Source organism: Leucoraja erinacea, chromosome 14 (assembly GCF_028641065.1).
Source record: "Leucoraja erinacea ecotype New England chromosome 14, Leri_hhj_1, whole genome shotgun sequence".
In the NCBI taxonomy this organism is placed as follows: Eukaryota; Metazoa; Chordata; class Chondrichthyes; order Rajiformes; family Rajidae; genus Leucoraja; species Leucoraja erinaceus.
The window spans coordinates 7,506,814-7,528,784 of NC_073390.1; the positions used below are offsets into that span (position 1 = coordinate 7,506,814).

At 41.7% G+C, this 21,971-nt stretch overlaps 1 protein-coding gene and 1 long non-coding RNA gene across 3 annotated transcripts in view; one reads left to right on the plus strand and one right to left on the minus strand.

Annotated features, from left to right (window-relative positions):
- The window catches only part of LOC129703234 (mucin-like protein), a 155,051-nt gene that overhangs the window by 100,773 nt on the left and 32,307 nt on the right, over nucleotides 1-21,971 (plus strand). For both annotated transcript variants that reach the window (XM_055645528.1, XM_055645529.1), the window contains 9 exons: nucleotides 856-981; nucleotides 4,514-4,636; nucleotides 6,238-6,348; nucleotides 7,054-7,293; nucleotides 8,801-9,040; nucleotides 10,210-10,449; nucleotides 13,898-14,818; nucleotides 17,105-17,190; nucleotides 18,214-18,272. In XM_055645528.1, coding sequence (XP_055501503.1) covers nucleotides 856-981; nucleotides 4,514-4,636; nucleotides 6,238-6,348; nucleotides 7,054-7,293; nucleotides 8,801-9,040; nucleotides 10,210-10,449; nucleotides 13,898-14,818; nucleotides 17,105-17,190; nucleotides 18,214-18,272 — 2,146 coding nt within the window. The remainder of the gene's footprint in view (nucleotides 1-855; nucleotides 982-4,513; nucleotides 4,637-6,237; nucleotides 6,349-7,053; nucleotides 7,294-8,800; nucleotides 9,041-10,209; nucleotides 10,450-13,897; nucleotides 14,819-17,104; nucleotides 17,191-18,213; nucleotides 18,273-21,971) is intronic.
- The window catches only part of LOC129703236 (uncharacterized), a 41,587-nt gene continuing 23,222 nt past the window's right edge, over nucleotides 3,607-21,971 (minus strand). Inside the window, exon 3 of the long non-coding RNA XR_008724527.1 lies at nucleotides 3,607-4,315. This is a non-coding gene — a long non-coding RNA (uncharacterized LOC129703236). The remainder of the gene's footprint in view (nucleotides 4,316-21,971) is intronic.

The window sequence follows — 21,971 nt, forward strand, 5'->3', positions numbered from 1 at the left end:
GCCTGCATGTTTTTAAAACATGGGAGGAAACAAAAGAACACGGAGGAATCCCACTCTGTCACAGAAATAACGTGCAAACTCCCCACACACAGCACCCGAGCATTCGTGAGATTCGAACCCAGATCTCTGGCACTAAGGCAGAAGCTGTACCATTATGCTGCCCAGTGAATGCAAGTGCATGCATGTAGCATCCTCTGTGCATTGACACATCACATTACGTGACCTTCGTAATTGACACATTGTGCATTGACACATCACATTACGTAACTGTAACTAAAAATGCACCATAATTTTAACTCTACTATACTCTACTAGTTCATCCCATTTACAGACCTTTAATTCTAAATAGCACCATGCCACTAATCACATCAGTTTGCACAGGAAATTTTAGATTAGTTTAGTTCATTATCATGTATACAGGTACAGTGAAAAGCTTTTCTTGTGTGCTAACCAGTCAGCGGAAACACAATACATGATTACAATCGAGCGGTTCACAGTGTACAGATACATGATAAAGGAATAACGTTTTGGTCCAGATAAAGCCAGTAAAGTCTGATCAAAGATAGTCCTAGTGTCTACAAATGAGGCGAAAAGTAGTTCAGGAGCACTCTAGTTGAGATCGGGTGATACAGTTCCTGATAACAGGGGGAAGAAACTGTCCATGAACCTGGAGGAGTGTACGTTTTGCCCAATGGGAGAGGAGAGAAAAGGGAATGGCCGGGGTGTGACTCGTTCATGTGCCTGCCTGAATCAATGGATTAAGAAAAAGGTGTCATACAAATGATTGATTTTTGTTACAGATTCTTGTTGTTAAAAATTTGAACAATTTTAATGTCTTGTTGCTTGCTATTGTAGATTTTGATGAATGTCAGAACGAAACAGACTCTTGCAAGCAGATCTGTACCAATGTGTTGGGAGGTTACATCTGCAGCTGTAATGAAGGCTATGCGATAAATGAAACAAACAGTTCCTTGTGTGATGGTAAGCTGCCAGTGCTTATTACCTGAAGAAAGTTTACATTTTCGTTTAGTTTTGTTTATTTTCTAGATACAGCATGGAAACAGGCTCTGCGGCCCACCAAGTCCTCATCGACCAGCAATCCCTGTACACTAGCACAATACTGCACACACACACACACACTAGGGACAATTTAAATTTCTACCAAGCTAACTAACCTGCAAACCATGTACGTCTTTGGAGTGTGGGAGAAAGCCCACGTTGTCTTGGGAAGAAGGTACAAACTCTGTACAGACAAGCACCCATAGACAGGATCGAACCCGGGTCTCTGGCACTGAAAACACTGTAAGGCAGCAACTCTACTGCTACGCCACCATGCCACCCTCTTTTACAAAGGAACGGAAGAAAAAATAACATACTGTTCACCCCTTTGAAGTATTCATTATTGCAAATGGTTTTGTTGACAATTGTTGCAACTGGTTTTAAAAATAGTTTTCTAGAATCAATAGTCTTTAGTTGTCACATTTACTGACAACAGAACAATAATAATAATAATACATTTTATTTGTTGGGCGCCTTTCAGACATCTCAAGGACACCTTACATAGATTAACAGGAATATAAACATATAATCAGAGTAAAATAAATAATAAAGACATCACAGAGACACAAACTAAAAACAGAATTCAGTCCAAAAACAGAAAATCAAAAACACAATGTGAAGTGAGAGCAGCGGCAGCTAAAGCGCGCCAGCGTCCACTCTCCCTTCACGGCAGCCATCTTGGACAAAGATTAACAGGATTACATTACAGACAAAAAAAATCATTCCCCCCACAGTGGATACCACTGTGGGGGAAGGCACAATGTCCAGTCCCCACCCCAAGTTCACCCCAAAGTCAGGCCTATTGAGGCCACCGCAATTGCCTCTACGGAGACCCAATGTTCCTGGCCATTCTCACCGGGTCATCTTGCCCCGGCGTCGGGAGAGTCCTCTCAGCGGCTGGGCCACCTGTAACCTGTAACACCTATAACAGGCCTGTAAACACAATGCTCATAAATAACATAATAAACCTAATTAATAACCCCAATACTGGTGCAAAACAAGATTCAAGATTCAAGAGAGTTTATTGTCATGTGTCCCTGATAGGACAATGAAATTCTTGCTTTGCTTCAGCACAACAGAACATAGTAGTCATGACTATAGAACAGATCAGTGTGTCCATATACCATTATATAAATATATACACATGAATAAATAAACTGATAAAGTGCAAATAACAGATAATAGGTTGTTAATGTTCAGAGTTTTGTCCGAGCTAAGTTTAATAACCTGATGGCTGTGGGGAAGTAGCTAGTCCTGAACCTGGTTGTTGCAGTCTTCAGGCTCCTGCACCTTCTACCTCAAGGTAGCGGGGGTGACGAGTCTGTGGCGAGGATGATGTGGGTCCTTAATGATGCTGCCAGCCTTTTTGAGGCAGCAACTGCGATAGATCCCCTCAATGGAAGGGAGGTCTGAGCCGATGATGGACTGGGCAGTGTTTCTACTTTTTGGAGTCTTTTCCTCTCCAGGGCGCTCAAGTTGCCGAACCAAACCATGATGTAGCCGGTCAGCATGTTCTCTACTGTGTACCTGTAGAAGTTAGAGAGAGTCCTCCTTGACAAACCAACTCTCCATAATCTTCTCAGGAAGTAGAGGCGCTGATGTGCTTTCTTAATAATAGCATCAGTGTTCTTGGACCAGGAAAGATCTTCAGAGATGTACACTCCCTGGAATTTGAAGCTCTTGACCCTTTCAACCATCAATCCTTTGATATAAATGGGACTGTGGGTTCCCATCCTACTCCTTCCAAAGTCCACAATCAGTTCCTTAATTTTACTGGTGTTGAGGGCCAGGTTATTGTGCTGGCACCATATGGACAGTCGCTCGATCTCGCTTCTATACTCTGACTCATCTCCATCAGTGATACGGCCCACAACAGTGGTGTCGTCAGCGAACTTGATGATGGAGTTCGCACTATGACTGGCTACGCAGTCATGAGTATGGAGTGGATACAGCAGGGGGCTGAGCACACAGCCTTGAGGTGGTCCCATGCTGATTGTTATCGAGGCTGAAACATTTCCACCAATACGAACAAACTGTGGTCTGTGAATGAGGAAGTCGAGGATCCAATTGCAGAGGGATGCGCAGAGACCCAGTTCTGCGAGTTTGGTAACCAGCTTGGAGGGGATGATTGTGTTAAATGCCGAGCTGTAATCAATGAATAACAGCCTGACATATGAGTTTTTGTTGTCCAAGTGGTCCAGAGCAGAGTGGAGGGAGTATTCTCCCTATCAAAGCATGCGTAAAATGCATTGAGCTCATCAGGGAGTAATGTTTCGCCGATTTTCAAGCTGCCTCCTGGTTTTGCCTTGTAGGAGGTGATTGCATTCAGGCCCCGCCACAGCTGCCGGACATCTGTCGCATCCTCCAGTTTGGAGCAGAAGTCCCTTTTGGCCTTTTATGATGGCCTTCAAACTTCAAACAGTCCTGGAGTTCTTCCTCTGTAACCCCCCCCCCCCCCCCCCCCCCCCCCCCCCCCCACCCCGACCAGCACTGTACTGTCCTCACCTCTTCAATCAGGAAGAAGCAGCAACGCGGTATGGTCAGATTTACCGAAGTGATGGCGAGGGATAGAACGATAGGCATTCTTGATGGTGGTGTAGCAGTGGTCGAGGGTGTTTGGTCCTCTGGTGCAACACGAGACATGTTGGTGGAAGTTAGGGAGTGATTTCTTGAGATTTGCCTTATTGAAGTCCCCAGCAATGGTGGGAAATGCTTCGGGGTAAGATGTCTGGTGTTCGTTGACCACTGCGTTCAGCTCCTCCAGTGCCAGACAGACATCTGCCTGGAGTGGGATGTCGAGCCAAAGCCCAATGCATTTGATTTGTGATATAACTGAAGAAAATGTAATTAATTTTTTAATCATCTCGAGATGTAGTTCATCAAATACACTGCAGGGGGCTTTTCAATGAATCATCAAAGGCAGAAAAATCGCTCCTCAGATCACACACACTGAAAAAATTGGTCATTCTCAGTGTGCATTTTATAATAAAATCTCAAAACTATTTTGTTCATAATCATTATTTTTATTACAATTAATGGTCATGGGAACTTATGTAGGAAGCAACTGCAGATGTTGGTTTACACCAAAGATGGACACAAAATGCTGGAGTAACTCAGCGGGACAGGCAGCATCTCTGGCGAGAAGGAGTGGGTGACGTTTCAGGTCAAGATTCACTGTCTCTGCCAAAGTCTTTTGCTCCGTGGAGAAATCAGATCTCCACATCAACATTGTCCCACAGTTCCACAATTCTCTCATCTGTAAATCAACACTATATATCAGAATGTTCTCCAACTACAGCAGTGGAAATATGCATTCTGTTAAAGTTTACCAAGTAAAAATATCAAAAGCAAAAATGAAATCTAATCTTACACAATTTTGCATGTACATTACTTATAATCACCAATATTTGTTATGTGAACTGCAATCGCTGCTAATGTAAATCTTTTCTTTCAGACATTGATGAATGTCGTAATACATCTAGTTGTCCCCAAAATGCAAAATGCATCAATTCAAATGGAGGTTACTCCTGTATGTGCAAGGAAGGATATACTGGGAAGCCAGACAGTTTCTGCATTGGTATGGCACTTTTTTAATTTCACCATTTAATATACAAAAATAATGAATAATTAAAACAATATGAATCGTTTGGTACAATATTGTGAAATGTTCTACTACAGTAGCTTATCAAACCATTCTAAGAAGAATCTATTCACATTGCCTTTTGAGATACACTCTAATGCTCAAGACTATTTCAAATTCCTTGTATGTGTACATAATTGGCTAATATTTTTGTAATTCATATTCATTCATTCATGGCCATGTGCATCCGGAAGCACAACAATGAAATTCTTAGCTTGAGGTAACAGTTCTCTGGCTCCCATACCTGCATCTCCCCCCTATGATAGCAGCGAGATGAGAATGTGAGCAGGATTTTGTGGGTCTTTGATGATATTAGCTGCCTTTCTGAGGCAGCGCTTTCAGTCTATGCCATTGATGGTGTGGAGGTCAGTATCCGTGATGGCCTGGGCAATATCCATTACTTTCTGTCGCTTCCTTTGTTCCTGGGTATTCGAGAACCAGGCTGTGATGTAGCCAGTCAGTATGCTCTCTAACGTACATCTATAGAAATTCTGTAGAGTACTTGACTACACACTTAAATTTACAAAACAAGACATGGTTGAAGTTTCAGAACTTTAATTGCATTTGTTTCATGCAAATATTTTTACAGTATTGCTACTTCCTGTCCCAAGTTAAATTAAACTATTTGTGGAATTAAAATGTAATCTATGAACTGATTGTTATACTTTGCAGCAAGGCAATAATTATAAATGGCTTCCCTTATTTGGTTATGTCAATCGCATCAGATAGAAACATAAGAAATAGGTGCAGGTGTAGGCCATTCAGAACTTCAAGCCAACATCGCCATTCAATATGATAATGGCTGGTCATCCAAATTCAGTACGCTGTTCCTGTTTTCTCCCCATATCCCTTGATTCCCTTAGCCCTAAGAATTAAATCCAACTCTGATGATTCATTTCGATCCTTTGGGCCGACAATTTTGGAAATTAATTTATTTCCACAAACTTACTTACTTACTTGCTGCCTATTATGCCTCCTGGCCTGTAGGGCAGCAACAAAGGTCCTCCACTCCTGTCTATTCTGGGCTAGCTTCTGGAAACTACCCCAGGTCAGATCCATTGTTTTCATTTCCTCCTCTACAGTTTGACGCCAGGTGGTTTTGGGTCTCCCTCCTTTCCTTTTCCCTTCTGGCGTCCAGTGCAGGGCTATTCATAGGATGCTGCCTGGTTTTCCTCTCAGTATATGGCCAATCCAGTGGCTTCCTTTCGGCTTTCACCATTGACATTCATTGATAGCTCAAACTCACCTTTTATCTGGGATACAATTCACGTGTGACACTCAAGCACTTAAGTCATGCACAGCATATGTGAATAAACGGGTAAGACTCTTTCTGCACCATCCCAACAATACAATTTAATGTATAGGAAGAAACTTCAGATGCTGGACCAGATTAAGTGGACCAGATTTTCAATTAACCAACAAGCGGTGTAAACTCGTTGGTCAGTTCTCTGCTGATTCTCTGTTGAGTGCAAAATCCAGGCATATGTGATTCTATAATTTAGCTAACTATTCTTGTGTTCAATTGTTTATCCTTTTAGATGTGAATGAATGCTCTACTGAGTGTTCCGGAACTAATTCTATCTGTACAAATACTGAAGGCTCTTTTGTCTGTACATGTAGAACAGGATATGAAGGATCCAACTGTACAGGTGAGTAAACTGTGGAAGAAAAGGTATCTTTGGAAGAAAAAGGTATCTAACACAGTTATTCGGGGTTATTTAAGAATGACAAAAATCACATTTCTTACATTATGTTTACACAGGTCCAAACAACAAATATGTTTTAATGTAATAGGAATATATATTTAGTTCTTTGACAGGGAGTAAAATTGAAGTCCAATAATAACAGGCAGTTGCAAATCTAGCAGTTGTATGATGTAGGAAGGAACTGCAGATGCTGGTTTACACTGAATATAGACACAAAAAGCTGGAATAACTCAGTGGGTCAGGCAGCATTTCTGGAGAAAAGGAATAGGTGACGTTTTGGGCAGAGACCCTTCTGAGAAGCAGATCAAGCTGTCTCAAGTCTCTCACAGTCATTTCAACAAACTCATTTTTCTTCATAGTCATCTCATACTTTGATACACGTTTCCTCTCAATTTTGTATTTCTCAAATTGACACTTATCAGAAGCCATTAACAGCAGTTGATCCAGTTGCAAATCCACTCCAATTAATGTTTCGCCTTTCCGATCGTATACATGTCTCCTTTGCCCCAGAAAGAAAGGTTGTATTAAAGGATATGTATGACAAAAAAGCAGATGAAAATTAATTGTGATATCAAAACTGTTAAATAATGCCTCTTTTTTTTCTTTAGCAAAATGTAATAACTTTGTTTTTATTTCAAATAAATGTAGATATTAATGAATGCGCAAGCGATCTGGACAATTGTGTTTTGAATTCTAAGTGCTTCAATACGGATGGCTCATATACATGTAAATGTAATCGTGGATATGAAGGTTCAAACTGCACCGACATTGATGAATGTACCAGATTTATGGATAACTGTCATAGTAGGGCTGACTGTCAGAATATACCTGGTTCATTCAACTGCTCCTGCAGGTCTGGATTCAAAGGAAATGGGACATTCTGTGAAGGTATGGATGCCATAACTATATATTTGTCATCGGGTATCCATTTACAAAATAATTTTGTAAAGAACCTTATAATGTATAGTGTAGGAAAGAACTTCAGATGTCAATCGCATTAGATAGAAACATAGAAAATAGGTGCAGGAGTAGGCCATTTGGCCCTTCAAGTCCACACCGCCATTCAATATGATCATGGCTGATCATCCAAAATCAGTACCCTGGTCCTGCTTTCTCTCAATATCCCTTGATTCCCTTAGCCCGAAGGGCTAAATCTAACTGATGATTCATTTTGGTCCTTTGGGATGACAATCTTGGAAATTAATTAATTTCTACAAGCGTACCTTTTATCGGGGTACAATTCACGTGTGACACTCAAGCACTTAAGTCATGCACTGCATACGTGAGTAAACGGTAAGACTCTTTCTGCACCTTCCCAACAATACAATTTAACGTGTAGGAAGAAATTACAGATGCTGGTTTGTACAATTTAATGGCAGATTACAGATCATTCCTAGATTTATCTGATGATTTATCTTTAATACTCTAGACATTCTAATGGTTTAGTGGAACCCCAAAATATGCATGTGTTGCATTCTTAGAAATATGTTTATATTGGGACAGTAACAAATCTGGAACTGTAAATATGCCCAAAAAATAATTTTAACCTGTCCACTGCCAATATTTATTTTTACTTGTATACTCTGACCCGGGTATACTCGGAGGTGACACTGAACAGGTTAAACCTCCTGAAAGCCATTTCACGTAAATACTGTAGGCTCTTTCAGTTGTACATGTAGAACAGGATATGAAGGATCCAACTGTAGAGGTGAGTAAACTTTGGGAAAAAAGGTATATTTGGAAGAAAAATGTATCTAACACAGTTATTCAGGGTTATTTAAGAATGACAAAAATTACGTTTCTTACATTATGTTTACACAGGTCCAAACAGCAAATATATTTTAATGTAATAGGAATATATATTTAGTTCTTTGACAGGGAGTAAAATTGAAGTACAATAATAACAGGCAGTTGCAAATCTAGCAGTTGTATGATGTAGGAAGGAACTGCAGATGCTGGTTTACACTGAATATAGACACAAAAAGCTGGAATAACTCAGTGGGTCAGGCAGCATTTCTGGAGAAAAGGAATAGGTGACGTTTTTGGCAGAGACCCTTCTGAGAAGCAGATCAAGATGTCTCAAGTCTCTCACAGTCATTTCAACAAACTCATTTTTCTTCATAGTCATCTAATTTCTTTGATACACGTTTCCTCTCAATTTTGTATTTCTCAAATTTACACTTATCAGAAGCCATTAACAGCAGTTCATCCAGTTGCAAATCCACTCCAATTAATGTTTCACCTTTCCGATCGTATACATGTCTCCTTTGCCCCAGAAATAAAGGTTGTATTAAAGGATATGTATGACAAAAAAGCAGATGAAAATTAATTGTGATATCAAAACTGTTAAATAATGCCTCTTTAATAATTTTGTTTTTATTTCAAATAAATGCAGATATTAATGAATGCGCAAGCGATCTGGACAATTGTGTTTTGAATTCTAAGTGCTTCAATACGGATGGCTCATATACATGTAAATGTAATCGTGGATATGAAGGTTCAAACTGCACCGACATTGATGAATGTACCAGATTTATGGATAACTGTCATAGTAGGGCTGACTGTCAGAATATACCTGGTTCATTCAACTGCTCCTGCCAGTCTGGATTCAAAGGAAATGGGACATTCTGTGAAGGTATGGATGCCATAATTATATATTTGTCATTTGGTATATATTTACAAAAGATTTTTGAAAATAAGCTTATAATGTACAGTGTGGGAAAGAACTGCAGATACTGGTTTACACCAGACATGGACACAGAGAGTTGGAGTAATCAGTGGGTCAGGCAGCATCTCTGGAGAAAAGGAATAGGTGAGTTTTCGGGCCGAGATCCTTCTGAGAAGCAGATCAAGAAGATAGCTCATTATCACTTAATTGAGGACTATTTGTGATAATCCTCAATAAATGCTGGCCATGCCAGTAATGTCCAAATGCCATAAATTAATAAAAGTTCAGTCGATTTAAGCATTCTATTCTGATTGCTGTTGCGTGGATAAGATGGCGCAATGGGCTAAGTGTTCGGCTGGCGACCGGAAGGTAGCCGGTTCGAATCCTGCCTGGAGTGCATACTGTCGTTGTGTCCTTGGGGCAAGACACTTCACCCACCTTTGCCTGTGTGTAAAATGTAATGTAATTATGTGAAGCACTTTGGGGTCAATGCAAGTTGACTAAAAATGTGCTATATAAATAAGATTATTATTATTATTATTATAAGACTACAGTTGGCCTTCACGTGCAAAAGATTACCCAATTTAGTCAGGATCAGCAAAGATTTTCTTAATATAATTTATTTTGTCTACTATACCAGTCCACTGTTTTGAAATTCCCAAGTATCTCCAATACTCCTCTGTCTATTTTCCACTTGACGTCTCCTCCATTGTTTCAGAATCTCTCAGGTTTCCTCCACTCCCCGTTGCATGTTTTTGAAATATGTGCTACCTAATCATTGTCGATAGCCTCTGGCTCTGTGTTGTTCATCTTGTCTTCAAAATATTCTCAGGCTTGCCATCTCATGTCTCTCTCAGTCTTTTCAACAAAATCCTATTTTTTCATTTTCACCTCATACATTCTTGCTCTGATACACATTTCCTCTCAATTTTGCATTTCACAAATTGACACTGATTAGAATCCATTAACACCTGGAGATCCAGTTGAAAATTCACTCTGATTAATGTTTTGCCTTTCTGTTCATATACATGTCAAAAAAGCAGATAAAAATGAACAAACATATCAAAACTGCTAAATAATGCCTCTTTTTCTTTTGCAAAATGTAATAACTTTGTTTTTATTTCAAATAAATGCAGATATTGATGAATGTGCGATAGATCAGGACAATTGTGTTTTGAATTCTAAGTGCATCAATACGGATGGCTCATATACATGTAAATGTAATCGTGGATATGAAGGTTCAAACTGCGCCGACATTGATGAATGTACCAAATCTCTGGATAACTGTTCTATTGGGGCTGACTGTCAGAATATACCTGGTTCATTCAACTGCTCCTGCAGGTCTGGATTCAAAGGAAATGGGACATTCTGTGAAGGTATGGATGCCATAACTATATATTTGTCATCGGGTATCCATTTACAAAATAATTTTGTAAAGAACCTTATAATGTATAGTGTAGGAAAGAACTTCAGATGTCAATCGCATTAGATAGAAACATAGAAAATAGGTGCAGGAGTAGGCCATTTGGCCCTTCAAGTCCACACCGCCATTCAATATGATCATGGCTGATCATCCAAAATCAGTACCCTGGTCCTGCTTTCTCTCAATATCCCTTGATTCCCTTAGCCCGAAGGGCTAAATCTAACTGATGATTCATTTTGGTCCTTTGGGATGACAATCTTGGAAATTAATTAATTTCTACAAGCGTACCTTTTATCGGGGTACAATTCACGTGTGACACTCAAGCACTTAAGTCATGCACTGCATACGTGAGTAAACGGTAAGACTCTTTCTGCACCTTCCCAACAATACAATTTAACGTGTAGGAAGAAATTACAGATGCTGGTTTGTACAATTTAATGGCAGATTACAGATCATTCCTAGATTTATCTTATGATTTATCTTTAATACTCTAGTCATTCTAATGGTATAGTGGAACCCCAAAATATGCATGTGTTGCATTCTTAGAAATATGTTCATATTGTGACAGTAACAAATCTGGAACTGTAAATATGCCCTAAAAATAATTTTAACCTGTCCACTGCCAATATTTATTTTTACTTGTATACTCTGACCCGGGTATACTCGGAGGTGACACTGAACAGGTTAAACCTCCTGAAAGCCATTTCACACGTAAATACTGTAGGCTCTTTCAGTTGTACATGTAGAACAGGATATGAAGGATCCAACTGTAGAGGTGAGTAAACTTTGGAAAAAAAGGTATCTTTGGAAGAAAAATGTATCTAACACAGTTATTCAGGGTTATTTAAGAATGACAAAATTACATGTTTCTTACATTATGTTTACACAGGTCCAAACAGCAAATATATTTTAATGAAATAGGAATATATATTTAGTTCTTTGACAGGGAGTAAAATTGAAGTACAATAATAACAGGCAGTTGCAAATCTACTGTGTAGGAAGGAACTGCAGATGCTGGTTTACACCGAATATAGACACAAAAAGCTAGAATAACTCAACAGATCAGACAGCATCTCTGGAGAGAACAAATAAGTGATGTTTTTGGTCGAGATCCTTCTCCAGACTGAAGAAGGGTCTCACCCGAGATCCTTCTCAGTCTGAAGAAGGGTCTCACCCGAAACATCACTTATTCCATTTATCCAGATATGCTGTCTGACCCTCTGAGTTACTCCAGCTTTTTGTGTTTATATTGTATTGTAGCTTACATATACTTAAAATATTTAACTTCTAACAAAATATTTATACAATTAATATCTAACAGTTAACTTCTAACTTAAAATATTAAGTTTTAACAAATATTTCTAACTTAAAATATTAATACAATTAATATCTTTAGCTAAATCCTGCACTTCCCTGAAATCACTGGGAACACTGTGTTTCAGTGTATTTTCTAGCCGTTTTCTACCAGCAAGCACCTTGCTCTTTGCACTTTGGCAGGCCTACACAACATGTGCTGTGATGCCTCACTGATAGAGATGCACTCACTGTGTGGCTTGGGTAGCCGGTAATCCTCAACCCTTGGCTTGAGAACTGTCAAGGGTGTCAGCCATTGTCAAATGGGGCGATGAATAACTGTGAACATCTTGAACAATCAGGGACATTCCAAAAATGTATAAAAAAGCATATGAAAATAAAAGTATACAATTGTATCTTTCTACTTCAAAAACAAAAAGAAGTTATCTATAACAAAGTTCATCTGCTTTACTCACAATGCATCTTGCACTGAAATAAAGTTCATCAGTTTTATAATATTTCCTAAGCTCTCCCTGCCTGTCATCCTTTGAGACTAACTGGTCATTTACACTATCCCATTAGTCATAGAGTCATTGAGTGATACAATGTGGAAACAGGCCCTTCGGCCGACCTTGCCCACAGCAGCCAACAATGTCCCAGCTACACTAGTCCCACTTGCCTGCACTTGGTCCACATCCATCCAAACCTGTCCTATCCATGTGCCTATCTAATTGTCTCTTAAACAATGGGATAGTCCCAGTCTCAACTACTTCCGTTCGTTCCAAACACCCTTTGTGTGAAAAAGTTACCCCTTGGATTCCTATTAAATCTTTTCCCCTTTCAGCTTGAACCTATGTCCTCGGTCCTCGATTCCACAACTCTGGGCAAGAAACTGTGCATCTACCCAATCTATTCCTCTCATGATTTTATACACCTCTATAAGATCCCCCTCATCCTACTGCACTCCATGGAATAGAGACCCAGCCAACTCAAACTCTCCCTATATCTAACACCCTCTAGTCCTGGAAACATCTTTTCCCTTCCCTGCCGGGCCTCAGGACCAGATCTGTTGCACCAGACCTTGCTTGTTGCTGCTGTTCCCCCTGAATGGTAATTCCCTCTACTCCATCCCCCCCCCCCCCCCCCCCCCCCCCACCCTCCCCCAAACAGTATCCAAAAGGGTAGACCTGCTATCAAGGGGAATGGTCAAAGGGGACTCAAAGTAGACACAAAAAGCCGGAGTAACAGCGGGCCAGGCAGCATCGCTGGCGAGAAGGAATGGGTGTCGTTTTGAGTCTGGACCTTTCTTCAGACTGGCCAAATGCGACTTCTGCACTCCCTTCCTATTCCCTTTCCTGGGTGGACAGATTATCTTCTGATTGCACTTTATGAGTGACCACTATAACTCTTATCTATGATACTCTCATTGACTTGGGAATCCTGGGGTCATCCAGCCGCAGCTCCAGTTTACTCTTTGCCAGTCAGGAGCTGCTGCACAGGATGCACTTATCAGATGTGTAGTCCTCAGAGTGAAACTGGAAGTTTCTCTGACTTCTCACGTCCAAAGGGAGCATATCAAACTCATAACCTTCAGCATCAAGTAGGATAAAACTTTCAGGTGCATGGAAACAAAACCAAACATTTACAATTCTCTCTTGAAAATATATCACTGCTCCTCCATCACCACAGCCAAACTCCTGGAACTTCCGTTTCCACGGCAATGTTGAAAAACTTTCACCAGAGGGAGAATTGTTGGTATCTCCCCATCGACGTCCCAAGGTTAATATGGGATGAAAAATAATGGCTGGCCTCCCTTTTCTGATCCAGAAATGAATGAATAGATCAAGAAAGGGGTAACAACCATTCCTTTTCAGTGGACACTGACTGTCATCTGGAGGTGACTCTCAAATATGGGGAAATATTTTCAAATGAGAGCAGTTTTTGATGGGTGACAACGGAAAGTTTCCATGCTTCTTCCTTGTTGCATCCATCTACTTTGCTTCAAAACGTCAAATATATTTTCTTAACTGAGATATTAACTCTCCTAACTTGAAATTTGTTTGGATATCTCGACATTTTAGTCATTACACAATTGATTGCATTTTCAGAGATTACCTCCACTACCAATACAACAGCAAGTCCGTCGAATGGAGCATTGAATCAAACAAGTACCCCCACTGTTGCCTTGGCTCCATCAAGCACCTCGACAACTACTTCAAAACTCACCGATACCACTGCTGTTACCTCTGCACCACCAAGGCCCATCACAACTACCTCATTACCCACCAATACCACTGCTGCTGCCTCAGCACCATCCAACATCACCACAACAACTTCAAAAACCACCAATACCACTGCTACTATGTCAGCACAAGCAAGGACCACTACAACTACTTCAGTACCCATAGATACCACTGTTAATACATCAGCACAAACCAGGACCACCACAACTACCTCAGTACCCACCAATACCACTGTTGTTACCTCAGCACCATCCAGCACCACTACAACTACTTCAAAAACCACTGATACCAATATTAATACATCGGCACAAGCAAGCATCACCACAACTACCTCAGTACCCACCAATACCACTGCTGCTGCCTCAGCACCATCCAACATCACCACAACTACTTCAAAAAACACCGATACCGCTGTTATTACGTCGGCACAAGCAAGGTCTACCACAACTACTTCAAAACCCACCAATACCACTGCTGCTGCCTCAGCACCATCCAATACCACTACAACTGCCTCAGTACCCATCAATACCACTATTAATACATCGGCACAAGCAAAGACCACCACAACGACTTCAGCACCCACCAATACCACTGCTGCTGCCTCAGCACCATCCAACACTACCGCAACTACCTCAGTACCCATCAATACCACTATTGTTGCCTTGACACCATCCATCACGACCACATCTACTTCGGTACCCACCAATACCACGGCTATTACCTCATTACCGACAAGCTCCACTACGACAACCACAACAATCGTGCCAACACCATCTGCTAATAGAGGTAAGTGCATGAATTATTTATGATGATATGAAAGTAAGATGATATTAAAACGTGATGTCCCCTTGGAATAAGTCAAATAGTTTTGAAGCATATTTCAAGCTTAGTTAAATTCTAAGGAACACTGAAAATAATATTTTGATTTAATATAATATAAAATAAAATATTTAATATTGAATATGATATTAAAGAGAACTAATGATCTTTGAAGTATGATGTGAAATGATGGTGCAAGCAAATGCACTAGTAGCTTTCAGAAGGAATAAATATATCAAAAAATGTTTATTTTCTGTTGTACGCAAAAGAATGAGACTAGAGACACAAGGAAATGTAGATGCTGGAATCTTGAGTGAAACACAAAGTGCTGAACAGGTCAGTCAGCATCTCTGGATAAACTGGGATTCTTCTTCAGACTGTAGTCTAGGTGAGAAACCCAGACAAGAGGTGTGATCAAGACAAAGTCTGGCAAGTGATAGGCGGATACAGGTGAGGGGGGTTTGATTAGCAAATGGGTGTTCAAAAGCTAGAAAAGAAAATTATACAAAAGGGGGCCTGATAAGGAGAGAAGAGGAGTGAAATATAAAGACAAAGGGTGGGATAATGGTGGATGGGAACGGGGGAGATGGAATAGTGAAACAAATTGTGGGAATGATGGTCAGGGATGAGAGTTGAGGAAAGTGGAAGTTGTTACTTAAAATTGGTGAATTAAATGTTCATATCTTTGGGTTGTAAGCGGAATATAAGGTGTTGTTCATTCAGTTTACTTGTGGCCTCACTCTGACAATGGAGGAGACATAGGACAGATAGGACAGTATAGGAATGGGTGTTAAAATGGTTGTCAATTGGAAGGTTCAGCAGGCTTTGGCAGACTGAGTACACACATTTGGCAAAATGGTTGCGTGGTCTACATTTGGCTCGTCAATGCAAAGGAAACCACAACCGGAGCACCAAATGCAGTAGCTGAAGTGACAAGGTATGGGTGGAGGTGTTACATGTCCTGTAATTGTAGGGGACATTACCGGGGAAAGGGGTGGGATTGAGTGGGAAGGGATGATTGAAGCAATGATTTGAAGAAGGAGTGGTCCATGCAGAAGGGAGGGGGGGGATAGGAAGATTCTGCTTGGGATCATGTTGAATGTGGTGCAAATGTCAGAAAAGGTTGTATTGATGAAGAGGCTGGTGGGTTGAAAGTTGATGCCGGGGGCATCTACCTTTGTTCTAGTTTGGGGGAGGGGGAGTGCAAGTATAATTGCTGGACAGTGAGGAGAGGGATCCATCAATAACAGCAGGCGATGAAACCACGATTATGAAAAAAAGAGGACATATTGGATGTCCTGGAGTGAAAAGCTTCATCTTGGGAAAAGATGTGGTGGAGGTGCAAAAATTGTGAGGCGAGGCTGACATGCTTGCAAGAGGCAGGATGGGAGGAGGTATTGTGAAGATAAATGGGAGTCGCTAGGCTTGTAGTAGACATCAGTGTGTCTATTGTGATGGAGACACAGATATTGAGAAAGGGGAGAGTGTCAGAGATAGTCCAGTAAATTTGAGGGCAAGGTGGAAATTATGATAATACATATGCTCGATATTGAATTAACAGAGCAGTTCCTATTTTCTTCTTATTGCAGATAGATCTGTCAGACTTACAATTTTATTACCACAAAATGATCAGATGTAGCCAATTGGATGGGACTGAATGTGCCAGAAAATATGTTCTGCCTATATTCAGTATTCTAATTATAAATGGTTTATTTAAATATATATGTTTTGAAGCTGTTTGAAAAAAAAAATTATGTTCAAATGATGCACCTTAGTATTGGAATAAGAATCAAGTATTTTGTTTCACATTGTCCTGGATTTAGCTGCTAATACGAAGAGGGTCACATAATTAGATAGTTTTATAATGGTGGTAGAGAGGGAATGGAGTTGAGCTATATATTATTTTAGTTTAGTTTAGAGATACAGCGCAGAAACAGGCCCTTCGGCCCACCGGATCCGTGCCGACCAGTGATCCCCACAGATTAACATTATCCAACACCCACTCGAGACAATTTTACATTCACACCAAGGCAATTAACCTACAAACTTGTACATCTTTCTGTCATCAGAACAATGAAAGAAGCAACCAGTCCTCCCCCCTACCTCTTCACAAACATTTCCCCTGACTAGTTTATATTACCATTAACAGATATATTAAACAATTTGGTCAGACTTTATGAATTCATTTTCATATTGTAATTAGACATTCAATAAATGTCAATTATAATAAACTATTTCAATGTTTTCTTTCAGCTCTTCCTGACAGAAGAGTCAATATTACATTGCCTGTAATCAGCAGTAATAGGAGTTCAAATATTTCAGGTCAGGTTCATGAAAAGGTATGCCAATTTTATTTCCCTTCCTTGCTTGTCGAACGTTTTTATTTGTAGACAGAGTATTTAAGTATTCTATATAATGGTTAAGAGGGATAATTTCTTCAAGATGTTTACAATAATTAACAGCACACCAATGTGATGCAGAAGTATAACATAAAATGTTGTCTCAACAAGTTAATGTTAGATTATTCCAAATCAAGAACATTAAATAGCCTAACATTGCTGGGTTTCACACAAAATCAAGATTAAAACATTCTTACATCAGTCCACGGGGGATTAGGCATCCACTGAGTCCGCACCGACCAGTGACCCCCGCACATTAACACTATCTTATACACACAAGGAACAATTTACAATTATACCAAGCCAATTAACCTACAAACCTGCATGTCTTTGGAGTGTGGGAGGAAACCCACACAGGTCATGGGGAGAATGTACAAACTCAGTACAGACAGCACCCATAGTCGGGATTGAACCCAGGTCTCTGGCACTGCAAGTGCTGTAAAGCAGCAACTCTACCGCTGCGCCATTGTGGCGCCCTTCTGACACATCTGTGTAACTGTACAGAGTGCCTGCATTTGTGATTTCTTGGTTCAACACATTGTATTAGACTAAAGGGCCTGTCCCACGAGCATGCGACTGCATGCAGCAAGCACGACCAAACCGGTCGAGACGGTGCGTACGCCGTCAAGGCGCTGCATATGCCTGTCGAGGCGGTGCGTACGGCCTCAATGCAGCTGCAGGCCGGCAGGCTGTTGCCACGCGGAATTTTTGTACACTGTCAGTTTTCAGGAGCCCCGCGCGATGTCGGGACCTGCTCCGCACAACTCCATACGGCTCCAGCGATCGAAGTGGGATCGGCCCCGCGAGACCGTACAGCTCAAGCGACCACGTTAGGTCGTGCTTGCCGCATGCAGTCGCATGCTCGTGGGACAGGCCCTTAACACTGCACAGTGCCAATTTCTGCTTCATTACATCGAACAATGTTAACCTTGAAAATAAACAAAAATACTTTGATTTTTATAGATCTATGAAAAGGCAAAAAAAGTGAGACACTTTAAGAATGCTACGGAACCTCTAATATGGTTGGTATAGTTTAAGTCTATAAACTATTCTATACTGGAAAGCCTCATTTTAATGGACCCCTTTATAACATTTTAGATACAGTGGATGAAGCTGCCAATGCCACTTCCAGCTCTCACTGTCTCCCCAGCTGTTTAGAGCCCCGGCCTCCGACCACAGCCCCGACTCGCAAGGCGCCCAACCGAGCCCGTCTTCACCCGCCACACTGTCTGGTGACACGGCTGTTGTTGTGGCTCATGTTGTAGCCCCTGGGGACAGCGCTTTCTTCAGGCCACCCCCACCGACAGGATGCTCTTGGTCACCTTTGGCCACCCTCTCACCTATTGCTGCTTCTTGCTGTCGGCGAAGACTTTGGCCGCATGTGCCAGGCACCCACCAATCTCTGTGTAAATAAAACTTGCCCCTCACATCTCGTTTACCTACCTCCATATGACGTCTGAAACATCAAAACCATGGATCATTGAGCAGCCAGCCATGTCCTGTCCCTCTTGTAACCAAGTCTCCATAATAGCCACATCATCATACTTTCAAGCACTGATTCAGGATCTAGATTGATCTACAAGGATATTGGTCCTCCTTGCCCAAGTTAAGGGGAGAACATACAAGCAGCACCTGTAGTCGGGATCGAACCTGGGTCTCTGTCGCTGTAAGCGCTGTAAGGCAGCAACTCTACCGCTGTACCACCATGCTGCCCTTGCCACTAAATAGATCATTTAGTTAATTAATACTAATTGAAAGACAGTTCGATGCATTTTAAAAGTAATATTTTTTCTCTGTTAATATTTTTTAAACTATTGAAATCCACCAGCAGTTTCTGAACATATTATCAAACATATAGAAACATTTGAAAATGAAAACTGGTGATATAAGCATTGAGTCATAAAGAATGAAAACTGGCCATTCAACCCAGCTGGTCCATGACGACCAAGATGCATGATCTACTCTAGTCCCACCTGACTGCATTTGTCCCATATCCCTCTAAATATTTTCTATTCATGCACCTGTTCAAATCTCTCTATAAATGTTATGGAACCTGCCTCAACTAACTCCTCATACTCCATATTCTACACACTCACCACCATCTGTATGTTGCCCCTCAGGTTCCAATTAACCTTAAACAATGTCCACAGACCCTCAAATCCTAACAGCATCTTTGTAACTCTTCTCCATTCTCTTTCCAGCTTTACAACATCTTTCTTATAGCGAGGTAACCAAAACTGAACACATATATTACAAATGCAGCCTCAACGTCTTGTATGACAGTAACATACCATCCCAAATTCTATACTCAGTATGTTGACTGATGAAGGCCAATCTTCTTGACCACCCTATCTACCTGTGATTCCACTTTCAAGGAACAATTTCCTGTACCCTTCTTCTGGGCTTCTGAGACATGACCTCCCACATAGTACGTCTGAAACATCAAAACCATGGATCATTGAGCAGCCAGCCATGTCCTGCCCCTCTTGTAACCAAGTCTCCATAATAGCCATGCTGACTTAATCCCTTAATCAATACCTGTTTATCCAAATGCATATATATCTTATCCCTCAGAGTACTCTCCAGTAACTTGCCTACTACAGATGTTATACACACTGGTCTACATTTCTCTTTGGCTTTTCTTTGGAGCCCATCTTAAATAGAGGCACAAGATTAGCCACCCACCAGTATTCCGGTACCTCACCCACATCTAATGATGGTTTGTATTTCACAGCCATGGCCCCTGCAATTTTGTTCTGTAGCTTCCCGCATTGTCCTCAGATATAGCTGACCAGGCACAAGAGATTTGTCTTCCATTAATTTTCCCAATGTCCCTAGCCTATCTTTGTCCACAGTAAAAACATGAGAAATACTAATTACAGGCTTTGCCCATCTCATGCTGCTCCACACAGAGATGACTGCTCTGGTTTCTATGGGCTTAAGAAGGAACTGCAGATGCTGGAAAATCGAAGGTACACAAAAGTGCTGGAGAAACTCAGCGGGTGCAGCAGCATCTAAGAAACGAAGGAAATAGGCAACGTTTCGGCCCAAAACCCTTCTTCAGACTGGTTTCTATGGGGCCCTATTCTCTCTCTCATCACCCTCTGACCAGAGGCGGCGCGACTCTGGTCAGCAGTGGCCTCTGCAGCCTGTCCGCGTTTTTATTATTTTTTGTCTGTGTTTTTATGTAGTTTTAGTTTTTTTATGTTGGGGCGTGTGTGTGGGGGGGCGGGGGTAGGGTGGGGAAACTTTTGAATCTCTCCCTGCACTGGAGACCCGACCTTTTCTCGTCGGGTCTCAGTTGTCATTGGGGCCGCAACGAGGAGCGGCCTCCAACAGGAAGAAGCCGGGGACTCTGGTGCTACGACTCACCGTCGCCGTCGCGGAGCTGGCCGAGACCGGAGCGGGTGGAGCGGTGGAGGAGCGTTGCCGCTGCCGCTGCTACTGCTGCTGCTGCTGCCGCTGCTGCTGCTGATGCGGAGGCTGCTACTGCGGGTCTGCGGACGGCGGCACCGGGAGCCCGCGGATCCCTGGAGGGAGACCGCTTTTCAGGGCTCTCGCAACGGCGACTTCTCCCGCCCGAGTTGCGGGGTCGAAGAGCTCCTGGAGCGGGGCCTACATCACCGCCCCGCGCGGCTTGGAATGGCCGCGGGACTCTGCGAGCGCACACCGGGGTCTTTAACACCAAGACCCGGTGTGCGACCTCGCACCACCCGGCGTGGCTTTAATGGCCGCGGGACAATCGCCATCGCCAGCCGGGGGCTTTGACTTTGACTCTGACATCGGGGGGGGGGGGAGAGTGCAGTGGAGAGATAAGTTTTTTTGGCCTTCCATCACAGCTACGTGATGGATGTTTATGTAAAATGTAATTATGTTGTGTCTGGGGTCTATTTGTGTGTAATGTATGGCTGCAGAAACGGCATTTCATTTGGACCTCCAGGGGTCCAAATGACAATTAAATAGACTATTGACTATTGACTATTGACTCTTTCCCTTAATTTATAATCTCTTTGGATTACCCTTAATATTATCTGCCAGAGCTATCTCCTACTATCTTTTTGCCCTCCTGATTTTCTTAAGTATCTCCTTAGTTCTTGAAACTCCTCCAGTTGATCCCAGCTGTTGATACCTCTCCCATGCCTCCTTCTTTACCTGACTAGAGCCTCAATTTCTTAAAAGCAGTCAGTGGGTATCAGGGTGTTTGGTGCTTAATCAAGGTCTCAGATTGTACAACTCAGATTGCTCTCCACAGACTGGTCCATTTCAATAGCATCGACACATGTATGATAAATAAGATAAATGCAGCAAATGCAAGGGACAAGAGCCATTGTTGTCTTAAGTTCTCCCTCCTTCCCCAATCCCCAGCTCTTATGTCATGAAATGATAAGAGCAGAATTAGGCCATTCAGCCCATCAAGTCTACTCCACCATTCAATCATGGCTGATCTATCTCTCCCTCCTAATCCCATTCTCCTACCTTCTCCCCTTAACCCCTGACACCCATACTAATGAAGAATCTATCTATCTCACCCTTAAAAATATCCAGTGACTCTGCTTCCACAGCCTACTGTGGTAAAGAATTCCACAGATTCGTCACCCACTGACTAAAGAAATTCTTCGTCATCCCATTCCTAAAGGAACATCCTTTAATTCTGAGGCTATGACTCCTAGACTTTCCCACTAGTGGAAACATTATGTCCCATCCACTCTATCCAAGCCTTT